The sequence below is a fragment of the Anabrus simplex genome, chromosome 1 (assembly GCF_040414725.1).
Source record: "Anabrus simplex isolate iqAnaSimp1 chromosome 1, ASM4041472v1, whole genome shotgun sequence".
Taxonomy (NCBI): Eukaryota; Metazoa; Arthropoda; class Insecta; order Orthoptera; family Tettigoniidae; genus Anabrus; species Anabrus simplex.
This window is the reverse complement of record NC_090265.1, coordinates 631007246-631033865: the sequence shown is the minus strand read 5'-3', so window position 1 is coordinate 631033865 and position 26620 is coordinate 631007246. Positions and strand designations below refer to the sequence as shown.

The 26620-nt window shown below is 39.1% G+C and overlaps 1 protein-coding gene across 4 annotated transcripts in view; it reads right to left on the bottom strand.

The window, feature by feature from the left end:
- The window catches only part of TyrRS (Tyrosyl-tRNA synthetase), a 151951-nt gene that overhangs the window by 65135 nt on the left and 60196 nt on the right, over positions 1–26620 (bottom strand). For all 4 annotated transcript variants that reach the window (XM_067135701.2, XM_067135700.2, XM_067135702.2 and 1 more), the window contains one exon: positions 10424–10564. In XM_067135701.2, the coding sequence (XP_066991802.1) occupies positions 10424–10564 (141 nt within the window). The remainder of the gene's footprint in view (positions 1–10423; positions 10565–26620) is intronic.

Here is a 26620-nt window from a genome sequence, read left to right as displayed (position 1 = left end):
TTTACATGTCCGAGACGGAAATTGACGTTTGGATTTGCTGGTTTTTCATGGGATCGTTGAGAGGGTGCTCGTATTTCTACAGCAATATTTGAAAATAATTTCATAGTCCACAGTGCTTTATTTTTGTTCATTCAATGTATTTTTTCTCACTTATGCGTACCTACCTCTTTATTTTCAGATCAAGATTTCGAAGGGTTTTCAATTTTCTCAACATAAAGCCACAAGTGGGCACTCAGCAAAAGTTGAAGAATTAAAAAAAAGGAAATCGAAGAAACAAGTGCTGATAAAACCTTTGTTCAATCAGCAACAGCACTTGGACGAGTTCTCTCCCAGAGTTTGTAGGGCGTTTTTAAGTGCCAACATACCCCTCTACAAGGTCGAACATGCTGAGATTAGAGCTCTCTTCGAGGACTTTGCAGGAAGAGAGTTGCCTCATGAGTCGACCCTACGTAAAAATTACGTTTCTTCAGAGTATGAAAAGGTATGAATTCATGCACGATTGCCGTATTCCGCATTCTCGTTTAAACAATTTAGAAGTAATTTTAACATGGATCTGGCTCTGTCGTAATGAAGGTAATCTCTTGATAATACCTTTATTCCACGAAGAATATTCATTCAGGTACTTTCTTCACCAGGTTCTACACGCAATCAGGGACGACATCGGGAGCCACCCAATTTGGTTATCTATCGACGAGACCACAGACAGTTGTGGAAGATACATGGCCAACATTATTGTTGGAAAACTCAGTCCCAGTGAACCGGGGAAGGGCCACCTAATTCTGTGCAGGGAGCTAGATGTGACAAACCATGGTACCATGGTGCGAACAACGCAAGCAGCTCTGCGTAAGTATATTTTTGTTAATTTATTTTTTGAGCGTTTTGCCAAAGAAGAATAAGTACAGTCTGGCTATAATTTCAATGCATTCTACATATGCTCAGTGAAGACTCTGATAGTTCTGATAATTAAATATCTCTTACAGTCGTACGACATGTCAGAATCCCATTAACTGAACGGTTCACCCTTCATTTCATGCATTCCTGTTTCAGGCTTGCTGTGGCCAACCTTTTCAGATGAGGAGGTAAACAAAGTACTCGCGTTGGTGACTGACTCTGCTCCCTACATGATTAAGGCTGGGAAGAGCTTCAAGCTTCTCTACCCGAAGATGTTACATGTTACTTGTCTTGCCCATGCAATGCACAGAGTTGCTGAGGAGCTGCGCGAAAAACTGCCCAGCGTGAACAGTGTCATTTCCTCAGTGAAAAAAAATTTCGTTGAGGCTCCTTCTCACGTCTGTGCCCTCAAGATGATGCATCCAGAGCTCCCTTTACCTCCCGAGCCATATTGACGCAATGGGGAACTTGGATATTGGCTGCATTGTATTACGCTGAAAATCATAGGGCAATTGAAGAGGTAAGACAAGTTGAAATGTTTAAAATCTTCTCATTTTTGAGGTTTTCTCTATCATTATTTCCATATCTTTTATCTTTACTCCATCATACGGCGCCTAATTTTGTAATTTTCTCAGTTATTCTCCTCGGCTAATGTTTTTCATTTATATTTTTTCCAGGTGATCAATACGTTTGATGAGGCGGACAGCAAGTACATCGTGAAAGCTAAGGCTGCTTTTAAAATGAAGGGCTTGATGCCATCCTTGACTTTCATAAAAGCCTACATGAGCATCATTCCTGAGGCCATCCTAAAGTTGGAATCGCGAGGGATGGAGTTGGTTGAAGTGGTTGCTACAATACAAGGAGTCATCCAAGAAGCCGACTCGTGGCCTGGAGAGACTGAGAAAACCGTGAAACAAAAATTGGAGTTCGTGCTGGCTCGAAATCCCGGTTGGAGTGCAGCATTGGACTTGGAGAGAATGCTGCGTGGCGAGTCTGCACCGTCAGAGGATTTTCCGAACTACTCTGCACAAGAAGCAGCATCATTCAAGTATTTACCTCTCTTGTCAGTTGACGTCGAAAGATCGTTCTCATCATTGAAACTTTTATTGACTGATTTAAGAAAATCATTCAAAACTGAAAACATAGAAAAAATTCTTGTTGTACAGAGCAATGCAGATCTACTTCAATGACTCGCCTAATTCTTGTAAATGAACTTTTAAACTGTAACTTTTATAAGAAAACTTCTCATATATATATATATACTTGAAACTTGAATGCGAGTATATCACAGTGTATCATACATACAATTAGAAAATAAAGCTCGTATATAAAGATATGTTATTGGTTTTTTTTTAGTTTCACTTTCCTTTCTATAGTTTTCAACGGTGTTTTTCAAGCATATCCTGCATATTTAACCACATATAATGTTTTTTCGAGCATATCTATGGAGCATATCCTCCTGAGACCCCCGGTATAGTATACTATACCTTAGGTTTGAGGCATGATGTGGCCTCTTGTATTGTCACTTGCTGCATTTCTAGCACATGGTGACATCTGTGGGAACTAGTGAGAACTATCAGTGCAGAAAAAATCAGAATATGCTTTAAATCTTTCCTTAACCCCAGAACCTAGTTTAAGTCAAATCTTGCAAAAATCCAAGTCCCGGGTCTCAGGAGGATATATTGGGTTTTTCGAGCATATCTATCGAGCATATAACGCATGGTTTTCGAGCATATGTGGAGATTTTATTGAGCATATCGATCCAAGCCCTAGTCATGACATTCATTATTCTCACCTTCATAATATTGGGTGTGTGTGAATTATCCTCACCAAAATTAGAAGGATATGAGTTACTTAAAATTGAAAATGCTGGCCCCGTGGTGTAGGGGTAGCGTGCCTGCCTCTCGCCCGGAGGCCCCAGGTTCGATTCCTGGTCAGGTCGGGGATTTTTCTCTCAACCTGAGGGCTGGTTTGAGGTCCACTCAGCCTACGTGATTAGAAATGAGGAGCTATCTGACGGTGAGATGGCGGCCCTGGTCTCGAAAGCCCAGAATAACGACAGAGAGGATGCGTCGTGCTGACCACATGGCCCTTCATAATCTGTAGCGGTCACTGGGCAGGCCAGAGCCTTTTCAAGTTGTCAAGTGCTGTGGGTTTGGTTTTGGTTAAAACTGAAAATGCATTTTGAAGTCTCGAGTAAGAAACAATTTTCTCTCTCTGTTGCCAGGTGTTTACCAAGTCATGTTAGTTATGTACACAGAGCTGAGCTTGACGTACTGATATGTCATTTTATTGTAACTCTCACTCATAATTCGTTATGAAGAATATTGTACTGTCAATGGTTATATTTCATTTTCAATGTTATACTCAAACCTCTTGCCAGGTCATTTAAGCAACGCTGCTATATTTTAATCCTTTGGATGCCAACCCATAAAATGTCATCATATGCATAGAATGACAAGCATGTTTCAATGGATTTTGCATCACTGTATAAACAATTTTATTTATGTCTCAGTTTAAAAGATATGGAGATAAAATTTGGTATGTGAGCTTGATATACTCCAAGGAATATAAGCATGTAACTTGCATGCATGCATGCATGCATGCATGCATGCATACATACATACATACATACATACATACATACATACATACATACATACATACATACATACATACATACATACATACATACATACATACATACATACATACATACATACATACATACATACATACATACATACATACATACATACATACATACATACATACATACATACATACATACATACATACATACATACATACATACATACATACATACATACATACATACATACATACATACATACATACATACATACATACATACATACATACATACATACATACATACATACATACATACCTCATGTTTGTGGGTTACAGTAGTCATGTCCTAGTTCGTGAACCATGGGCAACGGCTGAGTGGCCTAGTAAGTGGTTCTGAGAGTCGGGATACCAGTTGCTATGGAATGGGAGTGGGCATCTCGGACATATTCTGAGTCCTGGCCCTCCTTGTGCTCAGGCGGCTAGGACTATACAATCCAACGGTGGTCCATAACCCGTTAGAGGAGAGATCCTCACTTGGACTATATGCAAGTAGGGTAGCATCCTGCTTCATGAATTTACCGAGCTCAGAACATTTTAATCAAGCCTCGGACCTATGGGAGTAAGAGAGCCACACTCCCACTTGACAGGCGAGGGACTCCTTGGAAACAGCTTGGTGAACGAAATGGAATTCGATGGGGAGCTATCAATATTAATGGGGCTTATGGAAGAAAGAAAGTAGAACTGGCTGAGTCAGCAAAGAGGATGCATCTGGATGTGCTAGGAGTAAGTGATATTCAGGTAAGGGGAGATAACAAGGAAGAGATAGGAGATTATAAAGTGTACTTGACGGGTGTTAGAAAGGGAAGGGCAAAGTTTGGGGTAGAGCTGTTTATCAGGAATACCATTGCATGCAACATAGTTTCTGTTAGGAAAATAAATGAGCGAATGATGTGGGTAGATTTGTCAGTTGGAGGAATTAGGACTAGAATTGTATCCGTGTATTCACCATGTGAGGGTGCAGATGAGGATGAAGTTGACAAGTTTTATGAAGCATTGAGTGACATCGTGGTCAGGGTCAACAGCAAGGATAGAATAGTGCTAATGGGCGATTTCAATGCGAGAGTTGGGAATAGAACTGAAGGATACGAAAGGGTGATTGGTAAATGGGGAAGATATGGAAGCTAATGGGAATGGGAAGCGTTTGCTGGACTTCTGTGCTAGTATGGGTTTAGCTGTTACAAATACATTCTTCAAGCATAAAGCTATTCACTGCTACACATGGGAGGCTAGGGGTACTAGATCCATAATAGACTATATCTTAACAGACTTTGAATTCAGGAAATCTGTTCGGAATGTACGAGTTTTCCGGGGATTTTTCTATGATACAGACCACTATCTGATCTGTAGTGAACTAAGTATCTCTAGGCCTAAGGTAGAGAAAGTGAAATCTGTCTGCAAACGAATAAGGGTAGAAAATCTCCAGGACGAGGAAATTAGATGGAAGTACATGGATATGATTAGTGAGAAGTTTCGAACAGTAGACAGTAAGCAGGTTCAGGATATAGAAAGTGAATGGGTGGCATACAGGGATGCTGTAGTAGAAACAGCAAGGGAATGCCTAGGAACAACTGTGTGTAAAGATGGGAAAAGGTGAACATCTTGGTGGAATGATGAAGTGAGAGCAGCTTGTAAACGTAAAAAGAAGGCTTATCAGAAATGGCTCCAAACAAGGGCCGAGGCAGACACGGAGTTGTATGTAGATGAAAGAAACAGAGCGAAACAAATTGTTGTTGAATCCAAAAAGAAGTCATGGGAACAACCTGGAAAGGCTAGGTCAAGCAGCAGGGAAACCATTCTGGACAGTAATAAAGAATCTAAGGAAGGGAGGGAAAAAGGAAATGAACAGTGTTTTGAGTAATTCAGGTGAACTCATAATAGATCCCAGGGAATCACTGGAGAGGTGGAGGGAATATTTTGAACATCTTCTCAATGTAAAAGGAAATCATCCTGGTGGTGTTGTGAACAGCCAAGCTCATGGGGAGGAGGAAAATGATGTTGGTGAAATTATGCTTGAGGAAGTGGAAAGGATGATAAATAAACTCCATTGTCATAAGGCAGCAGGAATAGATGAAATTAGACCTGAAATGGTGAAGTATAGTGGGAAAACAGGGATGAAATGGCTTCATAGAGTAGTAAAATTAACATGGAGTGTTGGTAAGGTACCTTCAGATTGGGCAAAAGCAGTAATTGCACCTATCTATAAGCAAGGGAACAGGAAGGATTGCAACAACTATCGATGTATCTCACTGATTAGTATACCAGGCAAAGTATTCACTGGCATCTTGGAAGGGAGGGTGCGATCAGTCGCTGAGAAGAAGTTGGATGAAAACCAGTGTGGTTTCAGACCACAGAGAGGCTGTCAGGATCAGATTTTCAGTATGCGCCAGGTAATTGAAAAATGCTACGAGAGGAATAGGCAGTTGTGTTTATGTTTCGTAGATCTAGAGAAAGCATATGACAGGGTACCGAAGGAAAAGATATTCGCCATACTGGGGGACTATGGAATTAAAGGCAGATTATTAACATTAATCAAAGGCATTTATGTTGACAATTGGGCTTCAGTGAGAATTGATGGTAGAATGAGTTCTTGGTTGAGGGTACTTACAGGGGTTAGACAAGGCTGTAATCTTTCACCTTTGCTGTTTGTAGTTTACATGGATCATCTGCTGAAAGGTATAAAATGGCAGGGAGGGATTCAGTTAGGTGGAAATGTAGTAAGCAGTCTAGCCTATCCTGACGACTTGGTCTTAATGGCAGATTGTGCTGAAAGCCTACAGTCTAATATCGTGGAACTTGAAAATAGGTGCAATGAGTATGGTATGAAAATTAGCCTCTCGAAGACTAAATTGATGTCAGTAGGTAAGAAATTCAACAGAATTGAATGTCAGATTGGTGATACAAAGCTAGAACAGGTCGATAATTTCAAGTATTTAGGTTGTGTGTTCTCCCAGGATGGTAATATAGTAGGTGAGATTGAATCAAGGTGTCGTAAAGCTAATGCAGTGAGCTCGCAGCTGCGATCAACAGTATTCTGTAAGAAGGAAGTCAGTTCCCAGACGAAACTATCTTTACATCGGTCTGTTTTCAGACCAACTTTGCTTTATGGGAGCGAAAGCTGGGTGGACTCAGGATATCTTATTCATAAGTTAGAAGTAACAGACATGAAAGTAGCGAGAATGATTGCTGGTACAAACAGGTGGGAACTATGGCAGGAGGGTACTCGGAATGACGAGATAAATGCTAATTTAGGAATGAACTCGATGGATGAAGCTGTACGCATAAACCGGCTTCGGTGGTGGGGTCATGTGAGGCAAATGGAGGAGGACAGGTTACCTAGGAGAATAATGGACTCTGTTATGGAGGGTAAGAGGAGTAGAGGTAGACCAAGACGACGATGGTTAGACTCGGTTTCTAACGATTTAAAGATAAGAGGTATAGAACTAAATGAGGCCACAACACTAGTTGCAAATCGAGGATTGTGGCAACATAAAATCAGCTTCATGGTCCGTATCGCACTTCAATAGATTCACAATGAAGTATTTATTTATTTTCCACCTAGTCGATACAATGATTGCCTAAGGCAATTTTTATTGGTCAAAAGTGGTACATGTTTCGTATATTATCAACATCTTCAGCCACATAACACAGTTTAGATGAAAAATATAAAATTGACAAAGTAATGCTTTAGAGGAAGTGTCCTTGAAATTAACATAAGATTGACAAGATTTCTTGTCAATCTTATGTTAATTTCAAGGACACTTCCTCTAAAGCATTACTTTGTCAATTTTATATTTTTCATCTAAACTGTGTTATGTGGCTGAAGATGTTGATAATATACGAAACATGTACCACTTTTGACCAATAAAAATTGCCTTAGGCAATCATTGTATCGACTAGGTGGAAAATAAATAAATACTTCATTGTGATTGTGGCAACGTTTAGTAAATTCTCAGAGGCTTGCAGACTGAACACTGAAAGGCATAACAGTCTATAATGATAATGTATGTATATATGTATGTATGTAACTTGCATTTCAAAAAAAAAATTTGTGGAAAGATGTGACCAAAAATATTATTATTTTTTATTTAAAAAAGGAAAAACATAATTTGAAATTATTTAGCACATTTTACACTAAATCCAAAGTGTCTAAGTGAAGATATTTAATCATAACTCTTACCTGGGATCATATATAGGCTACCAATTTATATTGTTAATGTAGGTCTAATTTCCAATTTATAAACTGATTTCCAAAAACATTGAACATGTGGAGAGAAAGACACCAAGAATGTAACTTGTCAACGATTGGATATTTTATGAATTTTGCGAGTGTAACAGTAATCATTTGAGAGAACTGTGTCTAATAGCAGTATTTGTTACTACAGAACAGTTCAGAAGATAAGAACAACATACAAAATCAACTAATAGTGTCAGGAATGAAAGTATAAAGAACACATTGAAATATTCTATGGGTGGAGCATCAGGTTGAGTTAGGCCTACATGTTTTGGCCCTGGGATTTGATAAATAAAAATGGTGGGGATAGACAACATTACTTTCGGGGAATATGCATTCAGTCCAAGAATCATCTAATTCACTGTCACTGTCATTTTCATTAGCACTGTCACTGTAACTCTTTGACATTGCACGAAATATTGTAAGCCCATTAGCCAATGGCACGGCTCCATCATTCTCTGGTGCGCTATCTGAAGACCCCAAAAACATCATAATCACTTTCGCTAAAATTAGAGTTCCTTACATCGTCAAAGCAACCCAAAAGTTCTTCAATTTCTTCTCCCGAATTGGGCCTATGTGACAACATGCCTTGTTGTGATAAATGTCCTATTTACAACTTTACTACGACCTAAATAATTTGCTAAGTAATTATAACTAAAGTAGAAATAATAATAAACTTAAAATATTATGATAAAAAACACAATATGCGTCAATTAGATCGTAAAATTATTGAAAAAAATCACAACACGCAGACATAAACAAACAAGGAGGCTGCCATATTGGATCATAGACGTCAAGCACTCACACATCATACACTCACAATTGACAAGTAAACAAGCAAAAATGAAGCTATGTCAGTGCCATCTAATGACATAAGAAGGAATTACAAACAATCTACCTTCTTTTTACTTGATTTGTGGCGCAATCTAGCGCCTTACTGCATAACTACACCACTTATAAGAGGGTGCCGATCGAATCAGCATCCTGGCATTTTTCGTACAGAATGTAAGTGCCGATGCATCTTGGCACTTTAAGAGTTAAACCCCTCCTTGCCCAGCACACTGATGTGTTTTAGTTTACTTCCACTGCCTCTATCTCAGATTTGAGAAGTCCAATTCAGTACAAATATATATACACGTACAATGTTGATGTCCTCCGCGATGTATCCATTAACAGCGACATCCTGGCATTATCATCATTTTATTGAGTTAGCAAGGATGTGACTAGCTAATCCAATCTTGGTCCTGAACATTCATTTGCACTGTGCAGAGTGCACCGTCAATAATGGAGTACGTATATGGTGGCATCAGCCTAGCCTTTTTGAGATGGCACTTCACATCAAGAGTTTGAAGACGCACTCGCTCATAGGATTAGACACCCACTTCGATGATTAATGACTGACAGATGAAATGAAATGATAGTGGAGTGTGTTGCTGGAATGAAAGATGACAGAGAAAGCCAGAGTACCCGGAGAAAAACCTGTCCCGCCTTCACTTTGTTCAGCACAAATATAACATGGAGTGACCGGGATCTGAACCACGGAACCCAGCGGTGAGAGGCCGACGCGCTGCCGCCTGAGCCACGGAGGCTTTTTATCATGTAGAAATAGTCTGATAAAATATTATGAATGGCTTGATATGGTGTTTTAAACTTTTAAACTGTGTTTTCTCGAAAGCTTTCATTTCTGATAATAATCATATTATTGGCTCTACGTCCCACTAACTACTTTTACAGGTTTGGAGATGCGAGGTGCTGGAATTTAGCCCACAGGAGTACTTTTACATGTTAGTAAATCTACTGAAATGAGGCTGATGTATCTGAGCCCGGACTGGGCCAGGCCCGAACCTGCCAAGGTGGAGTCAGAAGGCCAGCACCTCAACCATCTGAGCCACTTAGTCCGGCATTTTTCATCTTTGAGTTGTATCACTATTCTAGTGGCAGTGCGATATATATATATATTTTAAATTACTCAGGTAAAGATTTCTTTCCCTGAAGACTTCCACCAAGTCATTGTCTTCTTCTTCTTCTTCTTTCTTCACTTTTCCTCACATCCTGGTGGGGTCATGGACATTATTTGTTTCGCTCACGTAAATTTGGCCTAGTTTACGGGTAGACAACCTTCTTGACTCTAACCTTACATGAAGGGATATATTCCTTCACTACTTGGTGTTTCTGTGATGGTTTGAAAAATAGTATGTTGTGAGTATGTTTGTATCAAGACAAACAAAAACACCCAGTCGATGAGGTATGTGGATAAAATCTGCCCGCATGGACGAGAATCAAACCCAGAACTCTCTGAACCAAAAAACACCATGTTGACCCTTCGGTCAAGGAGCAAGTCCCTGAAGATTTCCACCAAGTTATCTAAGTCAACCAGCATCTACTATAAAAGGAGTGATAGATAAGCCAAACAGTAATAATATTAACTGTAACAAACTGGGTGATCTCAAAAGAAATTACTAATAAACCAAGATCTATTTATAATACAGCAACATGGTTACAAAAATTGAAAAAGACATTCATGAGGTAGTAAATCTATAGGATAAAATTACGCGTGAAACTTACTTTAACGTTCTGTTCTGAACACACACTATTTTCAAAATACAGTACCAGCAGAAATCTACAGTCTTATATTGTAATACTTACCCATAGGGTTCATGAGATGTATACGCTTTGCATATCCCAACTGTGGTAAATATTTCTCAGCAAAAGTAAAAATCTTTCTCTGATCTACTCCTCCGAACTGAGCATCTACGTGTAGATATTCCTCGTCCAATGCTTGCAAACCTGCTCAATTCATGATAAGGTAATTATTAGTACACTGTTGATATATTTTGCTTGTATTCTATTCAAGAGACATAAATAAAAATTATGAAATAACTTGGAGAAATAAATATATTCATATACAGTAAACATATAGAAATGGAGTATAATCAAGAAAGAGCAGCAGCAGTTGCAAGTCTTTGAGAATAAAGTTTATAGAAAAATATTTGGCCCATGGTTCGATCCTATCTCTCAAAGCTGACAGAAAAGATCTAATTATGAGATTTACACCCTCTCTCACCAACACACTATAATGGGTGTGACAGAATCCAACAGACTGCGCTGGGCTGGACATGTACTGAGGATGCAGGATAACAGAGCACCAGTAGATCTATACAAGGGAACTCTTAATAAGAAAAAACCTTCAGGAAGACCCCGAAGCACCTGGAAGAAGGAGATCAACAAGGTATGCCGGACCCTCCAAACTGATAACCGGAAAGAGCAGGCTCAAGATCGAAAAGGATGGAAGAGGATTGCGAGATCGGCACAGGAACTTCATGTCCCTCAGAAGCCTACGGAGTGAGTGAGTATATAAACATTCCAAAACAACACACCATAAAGAATAATCAACAGAATCCGATCAACTGGCCTGCTCTGGACTGGACACTTGATTGGATAATGAAAATACTGGTTAAACAGTGTCATACACCAATATTTACTATTGCTTTTATTAGCCTCACCCTTGGGTGTTAATTGTAATATAACTGCAATACTTATTAATAATAATTATCCCTAAATGCTCGTAAATGTATGGTCAGAGTTCACAAGAGGATCCCTCAAATTTAAACAACAACAACAACAACAACAACAACAACAACAACAACAACAACAACAACAACAACAACAACAACAACAACAACAACAACAACAACAACAACAACAACAACAACAACAACAACAACAACAACAACAACAACTACTACTACTACTACTACTACTACTACTACTACTACTACTACTACTACTACTACTACTACTACTACTACTACTACTACTACTACTACTACTACTACTACTACTACTACTACTACTACTACTACTACTACTACTACTACTACTACTACTACTACTACTACTACTACTACTACTACTACTACTACTACTACTACTACTACTACTACTACTACTACTACTACTACTACTACTACTACTACTACTACTACTACTACTACTACTACTACTACTACTACTACTACTACTACTACTACTACTACTACTACTACTACTACTACTACTACTACTACTACTACTACTACTACTACTACTGCTGCTGCTACTACTACTAGCAATGAGGAATAACATGTCAAGAGTATTTCTCCATAAAGAATCAACAAGCAAACATTGAAAAATATATATATTCATACAAACATTCCAAAATAACATACCATAAAGAATAATCAACAGAATCCGAGAACAGCATTTATTAAATATGTTTAGTCCGACCCCGCGGTGTAGGGGGCAATGTGTCCGCCTGTCCCCTGATGGCTCGGGGTTTGATTTCTGGCTGGGTCAGGGGTTTTTAATTGTAAATGATTAATATCTCTGGCCTGGGGACTGGGTGTTTGTGTCGTTCTTAACATTCCTTTCCTCACATTCAACACTTTAGCAACTTCCAAATACACGCATGTTCATAACATATGGTGCAAGTAGGGGTAAAAGATCTTTCTAGGTCGACACCCCGAACAAATAGCATTTTTTTTAAAAACATGACTTTACACTTTACACAATTCTCCCCCTACACTTTCATTTTAAATACCTTTATGTCCTTCAATTCAGCACTTTAAAATAAGCCCCCATTTGTTCTCCCACATTTCTCATTACTTAATGATATTCGAGTTGCCTTGTAGATTTGTATCATGCCAGATACATGTTCCACCTCCATGACTCAAACAGCGTCTGATTACATGTTCCTACTTCTCTCTACCTGTAGGCTCAACCATGCAACCCAAGCATTCAGTGCATCTCTCCTTGCAGAAAAATTTTCCCTCTGAGTCATAAAATAACTCAAATGCTCCGTACTTCCTTCCTTCCAAAATACAACTCGCAAAATTCCAAGCCCCTTAAAAACATAATATACAGATAGGATCTCAGTCAACTACAATATTTAAATTGTTCCTGACATGCACAACATTTAATCTAATAATATGCCAGTTTATAAAACATACACACAATATTTAAATTGTTCCTGACATGCACAACATTTAATCTAATAATATGCCAGTTTATAAAACATACACACATCAATCGTAATTGTTAACAGCTCAATTTCTTAATTTAGAGGTTGTAATGTGAACATCTTAACTGACAATATTAAAAAATGGGCCTATTCAGGAATTTATGGTACTATAATTTATAACTGCCTACCATTATATAAAATATTACATCCATGGGCGAGGCCATATTGTTGCATGAGTACGCAAAACCTTTCAGGCGCAGTTTCTTGTTAATTCTTAATTATGACACTTTAGAGTATGTAGAAACCTTATATTGAGGTCAGGTTTATCCTGAGCCTTTAAAGATGGCAGGTGAGCCATGTCAGGTTCTTCAGTCTGCCGAAACTAATTCTGAGCAATAAATTTATAGATTACCTGAAAAAGAAAACATAGTGACACATATAGTGACAGTATTGTACTTGAAAAAAAAAAAAAAAAAAAAGAAGAAGAAATAATTACCATATGTTTTTTTTTTCAGGAAATTTATAAATTTATTACTCAAAATTAGTTTCAGTAGACTAAAGAACCTAACAGTTATAAATTAACAGAGCTGAATCTGAAATGAGATAGCTTCAGATATTACAAAAGAAAGTCATGTCAACGCCATTATCTCCATGATCCTCCGTCCAATTTTTTTTAAATTTTTAAATGATGGCCAATTAAAAACACTAAAAAAGTGTATTGCACTTTTCTTGATCTTTCATGCTTTTGGTTAAAAGGGCAAAGTATAAAAATGAAAACTCATATAATTTTACATTTATGCATTTTCATAACACTTACTTCATTAGTTCGAAATTTTTTACTAAGATGTTAATGCAAACCTTCTTCTGACAGATGATTCTAAATCTGAAGTGTTAAAATTAAAACAATTAAGGAACCTAAAACGGAACTTGGCTAAGGCAAACAAAACAATTAAGATAGAGAGTGCTAAAGTTTCTGTTCTGCAAGTGAACTTGGTAGGATGAAACAGACTTTCAGGACAAGACGCCTGTCCGTGTAAAGAAGGAAACAAAAAAATTATTGTGGACACTATGTTGTAAAGAAAGAACCTAAAAATTATTGTGGACACTGTTGCAAAAGTGTCAGAAAAAGAATCCCAAAGGTATGAGGTATGACAGTGACTTTCTTTTTGCTACACATAAAATCACCCAGGGGTTATAGACACTGCCTGAAACATGGTTTGCTGCCCCTTCCATCTGAAGTGCTAAGGAGGTTGTCATGTGATGTAAATAAAAATGCTCTTGACACCATTAACGACTACTTCATTGAAAAAAGGGATGAGAATAAAAAGACAGGGATTGTCATTTCTGATGAGGTGAAACTAAGAGAAGATGTACACTTTAATGGGTCCTCTTTGTTCATAGATGGATTTGTGGACTTCGGTAAGGTAACACCTGAAGACCAGCGTAATATGTTGTATGACCATGCCCTTGTTTTTATGTTTGTGCTAGTGTCATGCAAAACACGCTCTATGCTCGGTTCATATTTGTCGAGTATGATTCTGACCGCATTTGCTTCTCAAAGGCGAGGCGAGCCATGTTCGTTCGACCTTGACCCTTGATACTCGCTTCTTCATGCGCTGTCTGAGTCGCAGGTAGATGTGCCTGCCTCCCTCCGTCCTTCCTTACCTGTACTTCTGTTTGTCTCGCGTACCTTTACGTCAATGGTGGACTCATGACTGGACACGAAAGTGTCAATAACTAAATTAATAAATAAACTCATACTTTTATACCATACTACGTTTTTACACTATACTGGGAGAAACGGTTAATGGATTTCAAGTGCTGCAATGTGTATTCCTCCTGGCTAGCATACTTTACCGCTCTATATGAGAAGAGAAAACCCACAACCTGTTTTCCAGTCAATGACTGGGTCAGGGACGGAATGAATGAAGCCCCCATCTTGCGGCGAGAATATAAATTGTGCCGGCTGCCGAGCCTGTCACACCCCTCTGGAGATATGATTAATGACTGACAGATAAAAATGAAATGATAGCGGAGAACGTTGCTGGAATGAAAGATGACAGGGAAAACCAGAGTACCCGGAGAAAAACCCGTCCCGCCTCTGCTTTGTCCAGCACAAATCTCACATGGAGTGACCGGGATTTGAACCACAGAACCCAGCGGTGAGAAGCTGACGCGCTGCCATCTGGGCCATGGAGGCTTCGCTTTACCGCTCTGTATACAGAAACTAAATACACATTATTAATGCATAAGCCATATATTTCAATACTAGCCATACCAAAGACATTCCATCTTACTAATAAAAAGTCCTTATACAGTTGTTTAACTCTTGTTTAGTTATACAGAGAATAAATCCTGTATAAGCGTTTTACATTTTTCTTATTAATAAACGAGGTATACGCATTGTATTACTATACAACACGTATACACTCCTTCCAAGGCGTAGGAATCTCTTCCTGCAGTTCACTGGCATATTTCGTACATTCACCACCTTTATGATCGCTTCTGCAGGTTATCTACGAGCAAAACTTTTCGGAAAGTCGCACAGTAGCACGGCATATCGAAAAGGCAGTGGCAACACTAAGTGAGACAGCTGGAAATTGGCTTATACTGATATCAACATTTCTTCAGCTTGCTTGTGTAATGAACGCAAAAAAAAAAAAAAAAAGAGGCTTAAGAAAAGATCAATAGCTCCTAACTGGGATAGTACAGAAATCATAAGCAATTGTAATTGAATCGGCGAGTTGAAATCCTTACTTTTCAGGAGAAAGGAAAACCTGTTTTGTAGCTAAACGAAAGGTTTGATCAAAAAAGTTTCTATTAGGCATATTTCTGCGTATTCAACTACAAAGTACGGTTTTCAAGTTATACCATTTTTTATGTCAAGGAATATGTCCCTTTTTATACTCAAATTTGAGAAAGATCTAATATCTTTGTAGAGGCAGATAATGTATAATAAACTCGCAATTTCAAAAGTCTGTTAAGCAGTAACACATTATTATACAAACATACACCCAACCATCACTTCTTTTACAACTTAGTTATTCATTTAACATTAAGAATTTCATTCTTCAGGTTCCGTATTGAATCAAGATTCACAATAGAGAAATGGGAAAGTTAATATCACCTTTTCAATACAATATATTTCGTGAAGGTTTACATTTAAAACATCACATTTATTTACATTTGGTACCGGTTTCGACAATGTTTGATGTCATCATCAGCCAGGACAACTATACAAAGATATATTACATTAATCATGACTCCTACAGTAATATTACATTAATAGTATTAAATATAAACATGAATATAATTAAAAGTATATACATATATAATGCCTTTGCTGGCGAGATGTAGTGTTTTCAGTGCACTATGTCTTCTGGTATGGGCTATATCAGATTTGTTACTTTCATTGACCTGTCTCAGTCTCATCCTTCGCTTTGACAATATGAAATTGACTGAGGTATGAGTGATGCTAGTAATACCATTCCTTATGCAGCCAGTCCCTGTTATGAATGGTGTGAAAATATCGCTCATAGGGTTGGTTGGTGCATGCATTTCAGTGGGCTTGGCAGACTGATATGTAATAGCAACAGCTGGCTCGGTGAGGAAAGCAACGGGAAACTACCTTACTCCTCATTTCCCTAGTACGCCTCTTCAGTGACGCCTAGGCTATTTATGACAGCTGTTGGCAGAGCTGCAGAGGATCAAACCAGCCTTCGGGCTGACTACCCAACATACATACATACATACATATACAGTATAAGCTGACAGTCAGTGCGATAAAAGATTGTTTTTATAAGGTGAACCTTAGTATTTTAGTTTTTAAAAAAGAAAGTATTGAAAGTGAAGTATAATAATCAGCTTTTAGTGACATATTTGTCTGTTGAACAGTAGGGTTATGTTTATAAAGGCTTTGTAGCCATGTTTAACATAAAAGAAGTAGACACATGCTTAGTTATGAGTGTTTCTACATAAAAGTATGTACAGTAAAACCTAGAAAGTATTCGAATGTGGCTTGCGCTTGGACTTAATAGATTGGATGTCACTGCACGTTGATGTTGGCATATAGGATGTCCGTTGGTAAATTCTATGTATAAGTTTTTTGTACTCTAATTTTGTATGTTTATATCATATTAGTGGATAGAGCATTTGGGTTAAGTGCAGTTCTGTTGTGATGATATTGAAGAGATTCTTTTGCTTTGAGTTGCGAGTACATAGGTTGTTCGAGAAAGATCTTGAACCAAGACGGAACCTATAAGAAAATATAATCCGCGAATTTAGAATTACGTAAGCCAGGAATGTATATTATTAATAAAAGAGTAGAAGACTCACCTCGGATGCCAAGCCAGTATTAGATGTGTCAGAGAGGAACCAACGGACTAACTGAAGGTAAAGGCGAATCTGCACGAGTGCAGAGAAAGGCGGAGTTTCTAAGTGGGAGGGAGGGGGAGGGGAAGGGCGATAGAGGCGGGACTATAATCAGTTATTCATTGTCATTCCGTGAGACAGCTGGAAATTGACTTATATTGATATCAACATTTCTTCCACTTTTTGTGTAATGAACGCCAAAAAAGAAATGGAAAAGCTAAGAAAAGATCGAAAGCTCCTAACTGGGGGTAGTATGGAAAACGTAAGCAATTGTAACTGAATCGGCGAGTTGAAAAGGGTACACATTCCAAAATTATCAAAGGGATAATTAAGCTAAAACCTACAGAATAAAATTGACCAATATATATATATATAATATGCACCTTGTTAAACAAGAAAATATAGTCCGAGAAAAATAGCCCAGGCATTGGTTACAAAGACAGAACAGCTCGGGTCCCCGTTTTAGAAAGGGGACTAACCCTCAGATAAGTTAGGACAAAAAAATTTAAAAAAAAAAAATCGTTACAATAGAATCACTGTGTCAGCGTGAATCTCGACCAAAACCAGTTTTCACAAATATTACTATTTATATTTTGATTAGAGAGGTGTCACACACACAATCACCTCAGAAGATATTTCTAAATATTATTATCTGACCAAAATTCGAGGCAACAAGTACAGTTTTTACCATGAAGATCAAGAAAATATTTGGCCACAAGAAAAAAAACCCAAATACGCCTCCAGGGCGCCCTAATATAAAAAGCATACACACCTAATAAAAGAAAAAAGGGTAGGGTAAAAAGGAGGATCAGTACAATAAGGACAAGTGAGGATGAGAAGAAAGGAAACTCTGACTGCGTAATGCTGGAGAATGTCTGATCTGCCAATAGATTTTTTTAGAATCGTCTAAAGTTGTGAAAATTTTCTGTTTGACGATGTTTAGGCTCAGTCCACATCACCAAGTATTCAGCACTAAGAATCATTTGAACTTAATCAGTTTTGAAGGTGGCAATAAATTAAATTCAAAACCAAGGCCTTGAAAGTTTTCATAGCATGCCATCACTCAACATGCCGAAAACAGGCCGAGTATTAAAGTTTCCAAAAACAAGTTTAGCAAATGATATGTTTAGCTCACCAAAGTCCTTTCAGAATAATTCCATCAGCTCGTAGGGAAGAAAATGGCACAGCACACGGCAAGCCGTGCGAGGTCCGTAGTCCCTCCACACACACACACTATTTACAAAGGATGATGCCAGTCTGCCGAAGACGGGCCAAGCAGTCCAATATATACACGCCCGGAAGCGAAGACTAGTTCATTCGAGAAAGATCAAGTGACGTAGCAGATGACGTAGTAGGTGCGAGGCAGACAGAAAGACAGCGGTCAGTGTGTCGAGAAAAGTCGGAGGGTAACGACAGGTGAGCAAAGTAAGGTAATTCTGATGATAGGAAGAAGTATTGATAAGCAGAGCAGACAATAATAATAGCATTATAGTCTTGTAGAAACATAAACTTGTAGAGTATGTGGAGATGTACATGCGACGAAGTTTGCAGAAACTCGTAGAACGTCGATGGAGAGGTTATGGCAGTAGCACGTTACAGTGCATTGGCACTGCCGGTGGCTTCAAGTAGCCTACGCAATGGCCACCACGGTATGCACTAGCCAGCGTCTTGGTAGGTGTGCTAGGTACCAACTGACGAGCCCAACCTAGCACACGGGAGGCAAAACGCTGGCAACCAGGAATGAGTTAGCTGGAAAATTTATAATGTCCAATAACGGACCATTTATATTGGTATTAGTGTCCAGTGTGCCGATAAGTGTCTTGTGTCTCACTGAGCTGTGACTGCGCACAATTCTTTCAGTGTGCCATGATTCACTGTGTCTCGGTGTAGCGGAAGCTCGGCTCCCCGCCAATATCCAGTGTCCCGCAAGTGAGCCGTGAGTGCGCCACTGAGCACTGTCCACTGCGAGTCAGCTGAATCGTGTGCCGTGAGCTCGCCTTTCCTGTGAATCGATTCACTCGGACACTTGAATGAATTGATACACTGCTTCCAATCATGCACTCAGTAACTAACACTAACTGCTAGTTATGAAGTAGTGGAATATCCTCATGCCTTGACTTATATGCATGAGTTCATGGGGGAAAAAAAAAGCGTTACAAGCACATTCTTATGAATGTTATTGAAAATGAAGTTAATTGTGCTTGTGATGCAGACTATGTTTTTTGTCAAGTCCCTGTATGATCCATATATTTGACAGGATGGCTCCTGTGTTCATCATTTAACTGCATAAATACACAATGTTTGGGAACTTTGCAGAAGCTTTCTACAAGTACATAACTTCTTTCTATTTCAGACCTAATGTACAAAGAACTGACATAGTTTTCAACAGATATGATGACATTTCTATGAAGAATATGGAAATGAAAGTCCTGTCCCAGTCCTGTAGAACTGAAAAATCTTAGAACCATCCACTCACATACCTAAAAATATCAAGAATTTTGTATGTTGCTCTTCAAATCAACAAGAATTTGTGAGATTCCTATGCAAAAGTCAAATCACTACATTCTACTGAATGAAAATCATGAGTTTGCAATATCTGGAGGATATGATGATGAAACTAAATGTTTCAAAATCCATGACTTCACAGGTTTTCGAACTTCATATCATACTGGAACAGAAACCAGAAGATACGTGCATGCTTTTCATGCTGTACACCCTGTATCAGAGCTAATGATTCACAGTTCAGATACTGACGATTTTGCTTTGGCCATTCATTTCTGGCCAAAATCAAAAAATTATAACTGTTCAGGTCTATGGATAAAAGTTAGCAAGTTCATCTAAAAAAATCAAGAATAATAGGTTGCCACTTAGTGTCTGATTCTTTGGGAGAAAAAATTACAAATGCCCTAGCAGCACTACATGCTTTTACTGGGTGCAACACAACTAGCAAAATATCTCCAAGGAAAAAGGCCTACAATTAAATTAAAGAACCCTACACATAAGATGTCCTTAAGCCACTGGGAAATGGACTATCTCCCTCACACTCGCATACAACAGCTCTGGAACAATTATAAAACTAATAAATAAATCTGGACTAATAGTAGACAAAGCACGTTATATAGGGAGTTTAGTTTAATACTTCACACTTCAGCTTACAGGCTGCGGGAATCCCCAAGGGAGCGCCATATGGGTGGATAAGAAGTCTTGAGAGCTGACGTAGCAGTTCACTAGTAACTACTGGAGTTTTCAGGCATGTTACTAGGTTATTATCATGATGGTTAAGTATTATACAGCACAAGAAATTTTTTCGCCGAGTGTTGTTTGCACAAGAAGAAGAAACCAGTTAATGGGTGGCTTCGAAAATTCTGTAGACAATTCCCTGGTTGTCCAGTACCATGAAAATATTATGTGCAACAACTTATTCACAAGTGTCATGGTACTGGTTCCATAACTAAGGAAAAAACAGCAAAGGAGAATAGCTCTCATGCAGGAGAGATTAGAAGATATAGAGGCAAGACTGCAAGTCAGTCTACATAAGTCACTTTGAAAAGTAAATCAGGAAACTGGTATTTCTAATTTGTAGGCGCGTAATGCAAAAAAATTATTACATTTACGACCTTACTGGACTCATTCAGTCCATAACATACAGCCTACAGATGTCATTGCAAGAAAACGATTTTGCAATTGGCTAATTAATAGTGTCCGGGCCCACGGTTTAGTTGTAGCGTGCTTGCCTCTCACCCAGACGCCCTGGTTTGATTCCCGACCAGGTCAGGGATTTTTGCCTGGTCCTGAGGGTTGGTTCGAGGTCCACTCAACTTATGTGATTACAACTGAGGAAGTATGTGATGGTGAGATGGCGGCCCCGGTCTAGAAGTCAATTCAGAGAATAATAGGATCAGATACAGGGTCTTTTTTATGGCTTGTTCCGTGCATCAGGGAAACATACACCGAAGGCAATAGCACGGCCGGGTGACTCATTTGCCGAGACATATATATTGCTTCATGACCGGCTAAGATAATCTAATGCAGTACGGAAGCGATAACCATTGCTTCACAGCAATAGTTCAGTTCAACATCTGCAGTATTGGTAGCGTGTTCAATGTGTTCACTTTAAAATTGCGTAGTTTCTGTAGGAATACTAATCGTGTTTTTAACGAGTGATGTATACAGTAGAACAGCGTGTGTTTCTTGTGTTGTGCTATGCGAAGCATTCTTCTTTTACAGAAAGCCCCTTTCGATTCATTCATTCCTCCCTGGCCACAGGAGTACAGTACGTAAATTAGTAAAGAAGTTCCAAACCACCGGGTCCATCTTAGCATTTAAATTTAAGAATTTCATTTTTAAGTCCGTATTAAACCGAGAATAATATATAAGTAAAATTAAAAATAAGTTATAATAGTATTGAAAAGATGGATTTTTAATTTTACTTCTCTATTATCCCATTCTTAACAAGAAATCACACAGGAGATGAATCGTTTTAACATAGGAAAAGCTTGACAAAATAGGAGCTCTCTTGAAAAGAACTCCAACAAAATCCCTGTAGCGTTTTGCCATACAAGCTAATGTGTCATTATCTTCTACCCACAAAGCAACAAAACTGGTATTTATTTATTTATTTAGCATATGGCATACAAATACATTATTACAAATGAACAACAATAACCAATGAACCAAACTACAAACAAACATCTAGATCTTGTATGTACTCAATAAATTTTGGGGTTGCCATCAAGAAGTCTTCGTATGGCCCTCCATATGCTCTGATGCTGCATTCCTCCCTGATGTATTTAATAGTCTGCCGCGGTGGACCACAGTCGCATACCGGTGAGGACAGCATTCGCCATTTAAAAAGTGAATCTCCACATCTTCCGTGTCCCGTCCTGAGTCGGTTGAGCATTGATCACACCTTGCGAGGTTGATCAAACCCTGGAACTGTCTTATCGATGCATGGCATTTCCAGGCATGTAGCTGGAGCATTTTGCATCCGTTCTTCCCTCCAGGAATCGGTGATGTTGAACCCGATGTGATTGATCTCGGCTGCAAGAGGTGGATGTCTCGAACGAAGTCGTTTGATTTTGAGGTCTGAGATGTCAGAGTGTACCGGTAGTCCAGGGTTCACTAGGATCTTGTTGTATTCTCTGATCAAAGCTACTTTCCTTCGCATGTTAGGGGGTGGTATGTTACTTAGGACAGGCAGCCAGATGGTGGGAGTAGACCTGATTGTTCTAGTAATAATGCGCATAGTACTATTAAGTTGGACATCAACTTTGTTAGTATGAGCGCTGTTCAACCATACTGGTGCACAGTACTCCGCCGCAAAGTATACCAAGCTCAACGCAGACATCCGCAGAGTTGTGGTGGATGATCCCCATGTGGTTCCACAAAGGTTTTGTATGATGTTGTTTCTTGTTCTCAGTTTCGCAGCAGTTTTTGTGAGATGTGATTTAAACGACAGGGCCCTGTCTAGTTTGACTCCCAGATATGTTGGTTCCTTACTGTGGGCAAGTTGTGTACCATCAAAGTAGACTTCCAGAGTCCTATTGGATTGTCTGTTGTTGAGATGGAAGCAAGTCAGCTCTGTTTTTGATGCATTCGGTCGAAGCCTCCATTTACGAAAATACTCTGCAAGCACAGACAAATCAGATGTTAGAGTTTCTTCCATGGGTTCAAAGTGAGTGTGCCTAGTCGCAATGGCCCAATCATCAGCATATCCAAATTTTTTGCTGACAGTTTCTGGCATATCAGCAATGTAAAGGCTAAAGAGCAGTGGGGCTAGAACAGAACTTTGAGGGAGACCCTTTTGGAGCAATTTCTGGCTACTGGTTTTGTTTCCCATAATAACCTGAAATCCTCTGTTTCCAATCATGTTATCAATAAGCTTCGTAAATTGTTGCCATGGAATGATCTTCATCAGCTTGTAGAGTAGGCCTTGCTGCCAGACGGTATCATAGGCTGCTGATAAATCAATTAAAGCCACAGATGTTTTCATCTTCTTCTGAAAGCCTGCTTCAATATGTGACGTGAGTGCCAAAACTTGATCTGTGCAACTTCGGTTGGGACGAAAGCCAGCTTGTTCTACAGGGATCGCCGAAAGTACTGTTTGGCCAATCCTATTAATCAGTACTTTTTCCAAGAGTTTATATATAACACTAAGTAATGCAATTGGATGGTAGCTTTGCACAAGATCTCCACATTTTCCTGGTTTAAGGAGAGCAATTATCTTGGCATGTTTAAGCTCTTGAGGTATATTTCCTGTTTTTAGCATTGATGTGAAGAATTTTGCTAGCCATGTCCTCATATATTTTCCAGATTTGATGAGAAACTCGGGGAGTATGCCATCAAAGCCAGGAGCTTTACCGGGTTTTATATCCTTTATTGCTGCTGCAACCACTTCGGGGGTGATGTTGTGTGAATTAAGATCAGATAAAGATGTGCTGAGAAGTATACGGATTTATTAAGAACTAATGTCTCAGTTGTGGTTATAAGAGCTATCCGTGGTGTGTTTATAAGTGATGTCCATGTAGTGTTGTTATCTTGCGACTACAATCTGTTACAAGCGATATTAAGTTCATATTTTTACTATTTTTGTGTACCCTAAGTGTCTGACATCTTGTTTTCCTACAATATCCATAGTAAACGCTAGTTAGAGGGGCAATTTATTACTCTTTTTTTCTATCAATCATACTGCCCTAAATGTTGGCCATTTTACACAGCCATGGAAACCATGATGCAGATGGGAACTCTACCCTACATTTTATGTGTTGCCTAGGCCACAGAGTTTAAATAATTGTTTATTTACACCTTCTGTCCTTACTTAGCCAGCCATCTTTAGGGCGGGGTCGACGTTGCTTCAAGTCTATAGGTTTTAACTTAAAGTGCCCTACACGTGTCCCCTGGGTGGTGTTAAGAAAGCAACACAACTGGCTGCCAGACAATCTTTCCAGATCTCCTGGCTACACAACAAATACGTACCAAACTGAATAAGATGATGACTCAACACTATATCAAAAGCCCTTTGCAGGGCCAAAAATCTAGAAAACTTGGACCAAATATTAAAATATGTCAACTAAATATTGAGGGCATTAGTAGAACCAAATGTCAAATCTTACAAAAGATGTTGATGAAGCATAATATCGATGTGGTTGCCTTACAGGAAACTCATGCAGATAATGAAGATCAACTTTGTTCTAGGGGGAAAATACCAGGATATGACATCATTGGCACAACATATCATCATCCCTACGGAGTAGCCACATACGTCCGGAATCTGCTATCAACTTCCACGAATGACAATCAAAACTGGGGAACTAATCATATGTAATATCTACAAACCACCAAGCTCCCCTTGGCCAATCCACGTTGTTCAGATGTACCAACATCCTGCAGTCTTTATATGGGAATTTAACAGTCACCACACGCAATGGCGATATAGAGTATCTGATACCAATGGTGAGACTTTAGTAAACTGGGCAGATGAAAATAATATCCATCTTATTTTTTATGCTAAAGACCGTAGTTCCTTCCGGTCAGGACGTTGGAAACAGGAATACGACCCAGACTTATGCTTTGTCACAGCTGATGATAAACATCACCTTGTCAGCACTACCCGCAACATTCTACCAGATTTCCCTCATAGCCAACACCGTCCAGCTATAGTAGAAACTGGTACAAATATCCCATTGATAACCTCAATCCCACGACCCAGATGGAATCTACAAAAAGCTGATTGGAACGCCTTCTCTGAAAACCTTGATAAATGTCTAGACTGTATCTCACCATCTGCTGATAACTATAACAGGTTTGTTGGAGCCGTTATCTGTACAGCAAAAAAAGCATATACCCAGAGGATATCGTAAAGAATATATTCCAGGCTGGGACAAGAAATGCGAAGAACTCTATAATGATTTTCAAAGTAGTGGTGACAGAGAAATAGCAGATGAACTGATACATAACCTGGATGCTGCACGCCGACAGAAGTGGATAGACACTACTCAGAAAATCTATTTCAAAGTATCCAGCCGAAAAGCAAGGTCTCTGCTATGAAAATTAGGAGGAGCTAGTCGTATCGTATGAGAAGATAGTCTCGTAACACCCAACAACATTGCTTCACACATTGTTAAAACTTCTAAAGGAATAAAACATCGTGCAACTACAACCAATATTAAACAGGAACTCAACAAACTAATTATAGGGCCAGCTACAGCTGGCTCTACGACAGAACAAAACTGGTAAAAGCGAAACCGTACAAACCCACCCCTGCCCAATATTTAAGAGGACCTGACAGTTTTGCTAGGGTTCGGTATTATAACTGGTTGCTTCAGTCAGTTCACTATGGGTATGTTGACCTAGAACTTTTATTTTACAGTGGCTACACTTAAGTGGCTATGCAAATAGTCAAAACAACAACTGCTACTGGTGGCAGAAATCCCCACCAGCTGCATGTTCGTCCACTTCATGAAGTAAAAATAGCAGTTTGGTGCGCAGTAAGTGCTCGCAGAATTATAGGGCCTATATTTTTCCACAAAACAATAAATGCTGATCGATATATAGACCTCATTCTCGGACCATTCTTTCAAGAGCTGATGGAAGAAGAAAGGAGTAATGGTTACTTTATGCAAGAATGCGACAACACACACTGCTAATCAGTCCATGGAGATAATACGGGAAGTTTCCGAAGATTGTGTGGTTAATTATTCCCCTAGATCTCCTGATTTAAATCCCTGTTATTATTACCTGTGGGGGATGCTGAAGGGGAAAGTGAATGTGAACAAGCCTCACACAAGAGAAGAACGACAAGACAACATTACACAAGTTACTTCGAACATCACACGGGCTAAGATTCACCGAGTGTCTGCAAACCTACTTACGAGGTGTCAGGCATGTTTGACAGCTGAGAGACAAAATTTTGAACATCAAATATAATGCCAGGTAGGTTTTAGACTAATAGTTCCACTAGAAATGGATTTCTACAAGTGTGAATTGCCGTGAGTAGTGGGGAGGAAAAGCGCGTATTATACCGGCTGACGACCGAGTGTCATTGCGCCAGCCGTGCCGTGCTCTGAGTGGTGCTGCGGAACTAGCTAAAAAAAGACCCTGTAGAAAGAGCGAGGGAGATGGACCACGGTAGTGTCAGTTGTGTGAGTGGATTAAGACAAAGAAGTGTTCTGTCACCTTTGCTTTTCATTGCAGTAATGGACGAGCTAATGACAAAAGTGGCAGGAAAATTAGGGAAGGAAAAATGAAAGTGATGATGTATGCTGATGACTTGTAAAGTCTGGGGAGAAAAGGAAGAGGATATCCAGGTACAGTTAGATGCAAGGGAAGAGAAGATAAAACAATATGGAATGAAATTTAATGCCAAAAAGAGCGACACAGTGATCACAACTACAAAGAAGGAGAGAGCTACGAGAGGGATAATGTTCGGAGGGGAACATCTTAGGAAGGCTTAGAGTTTCACGTACCTGGGAAGT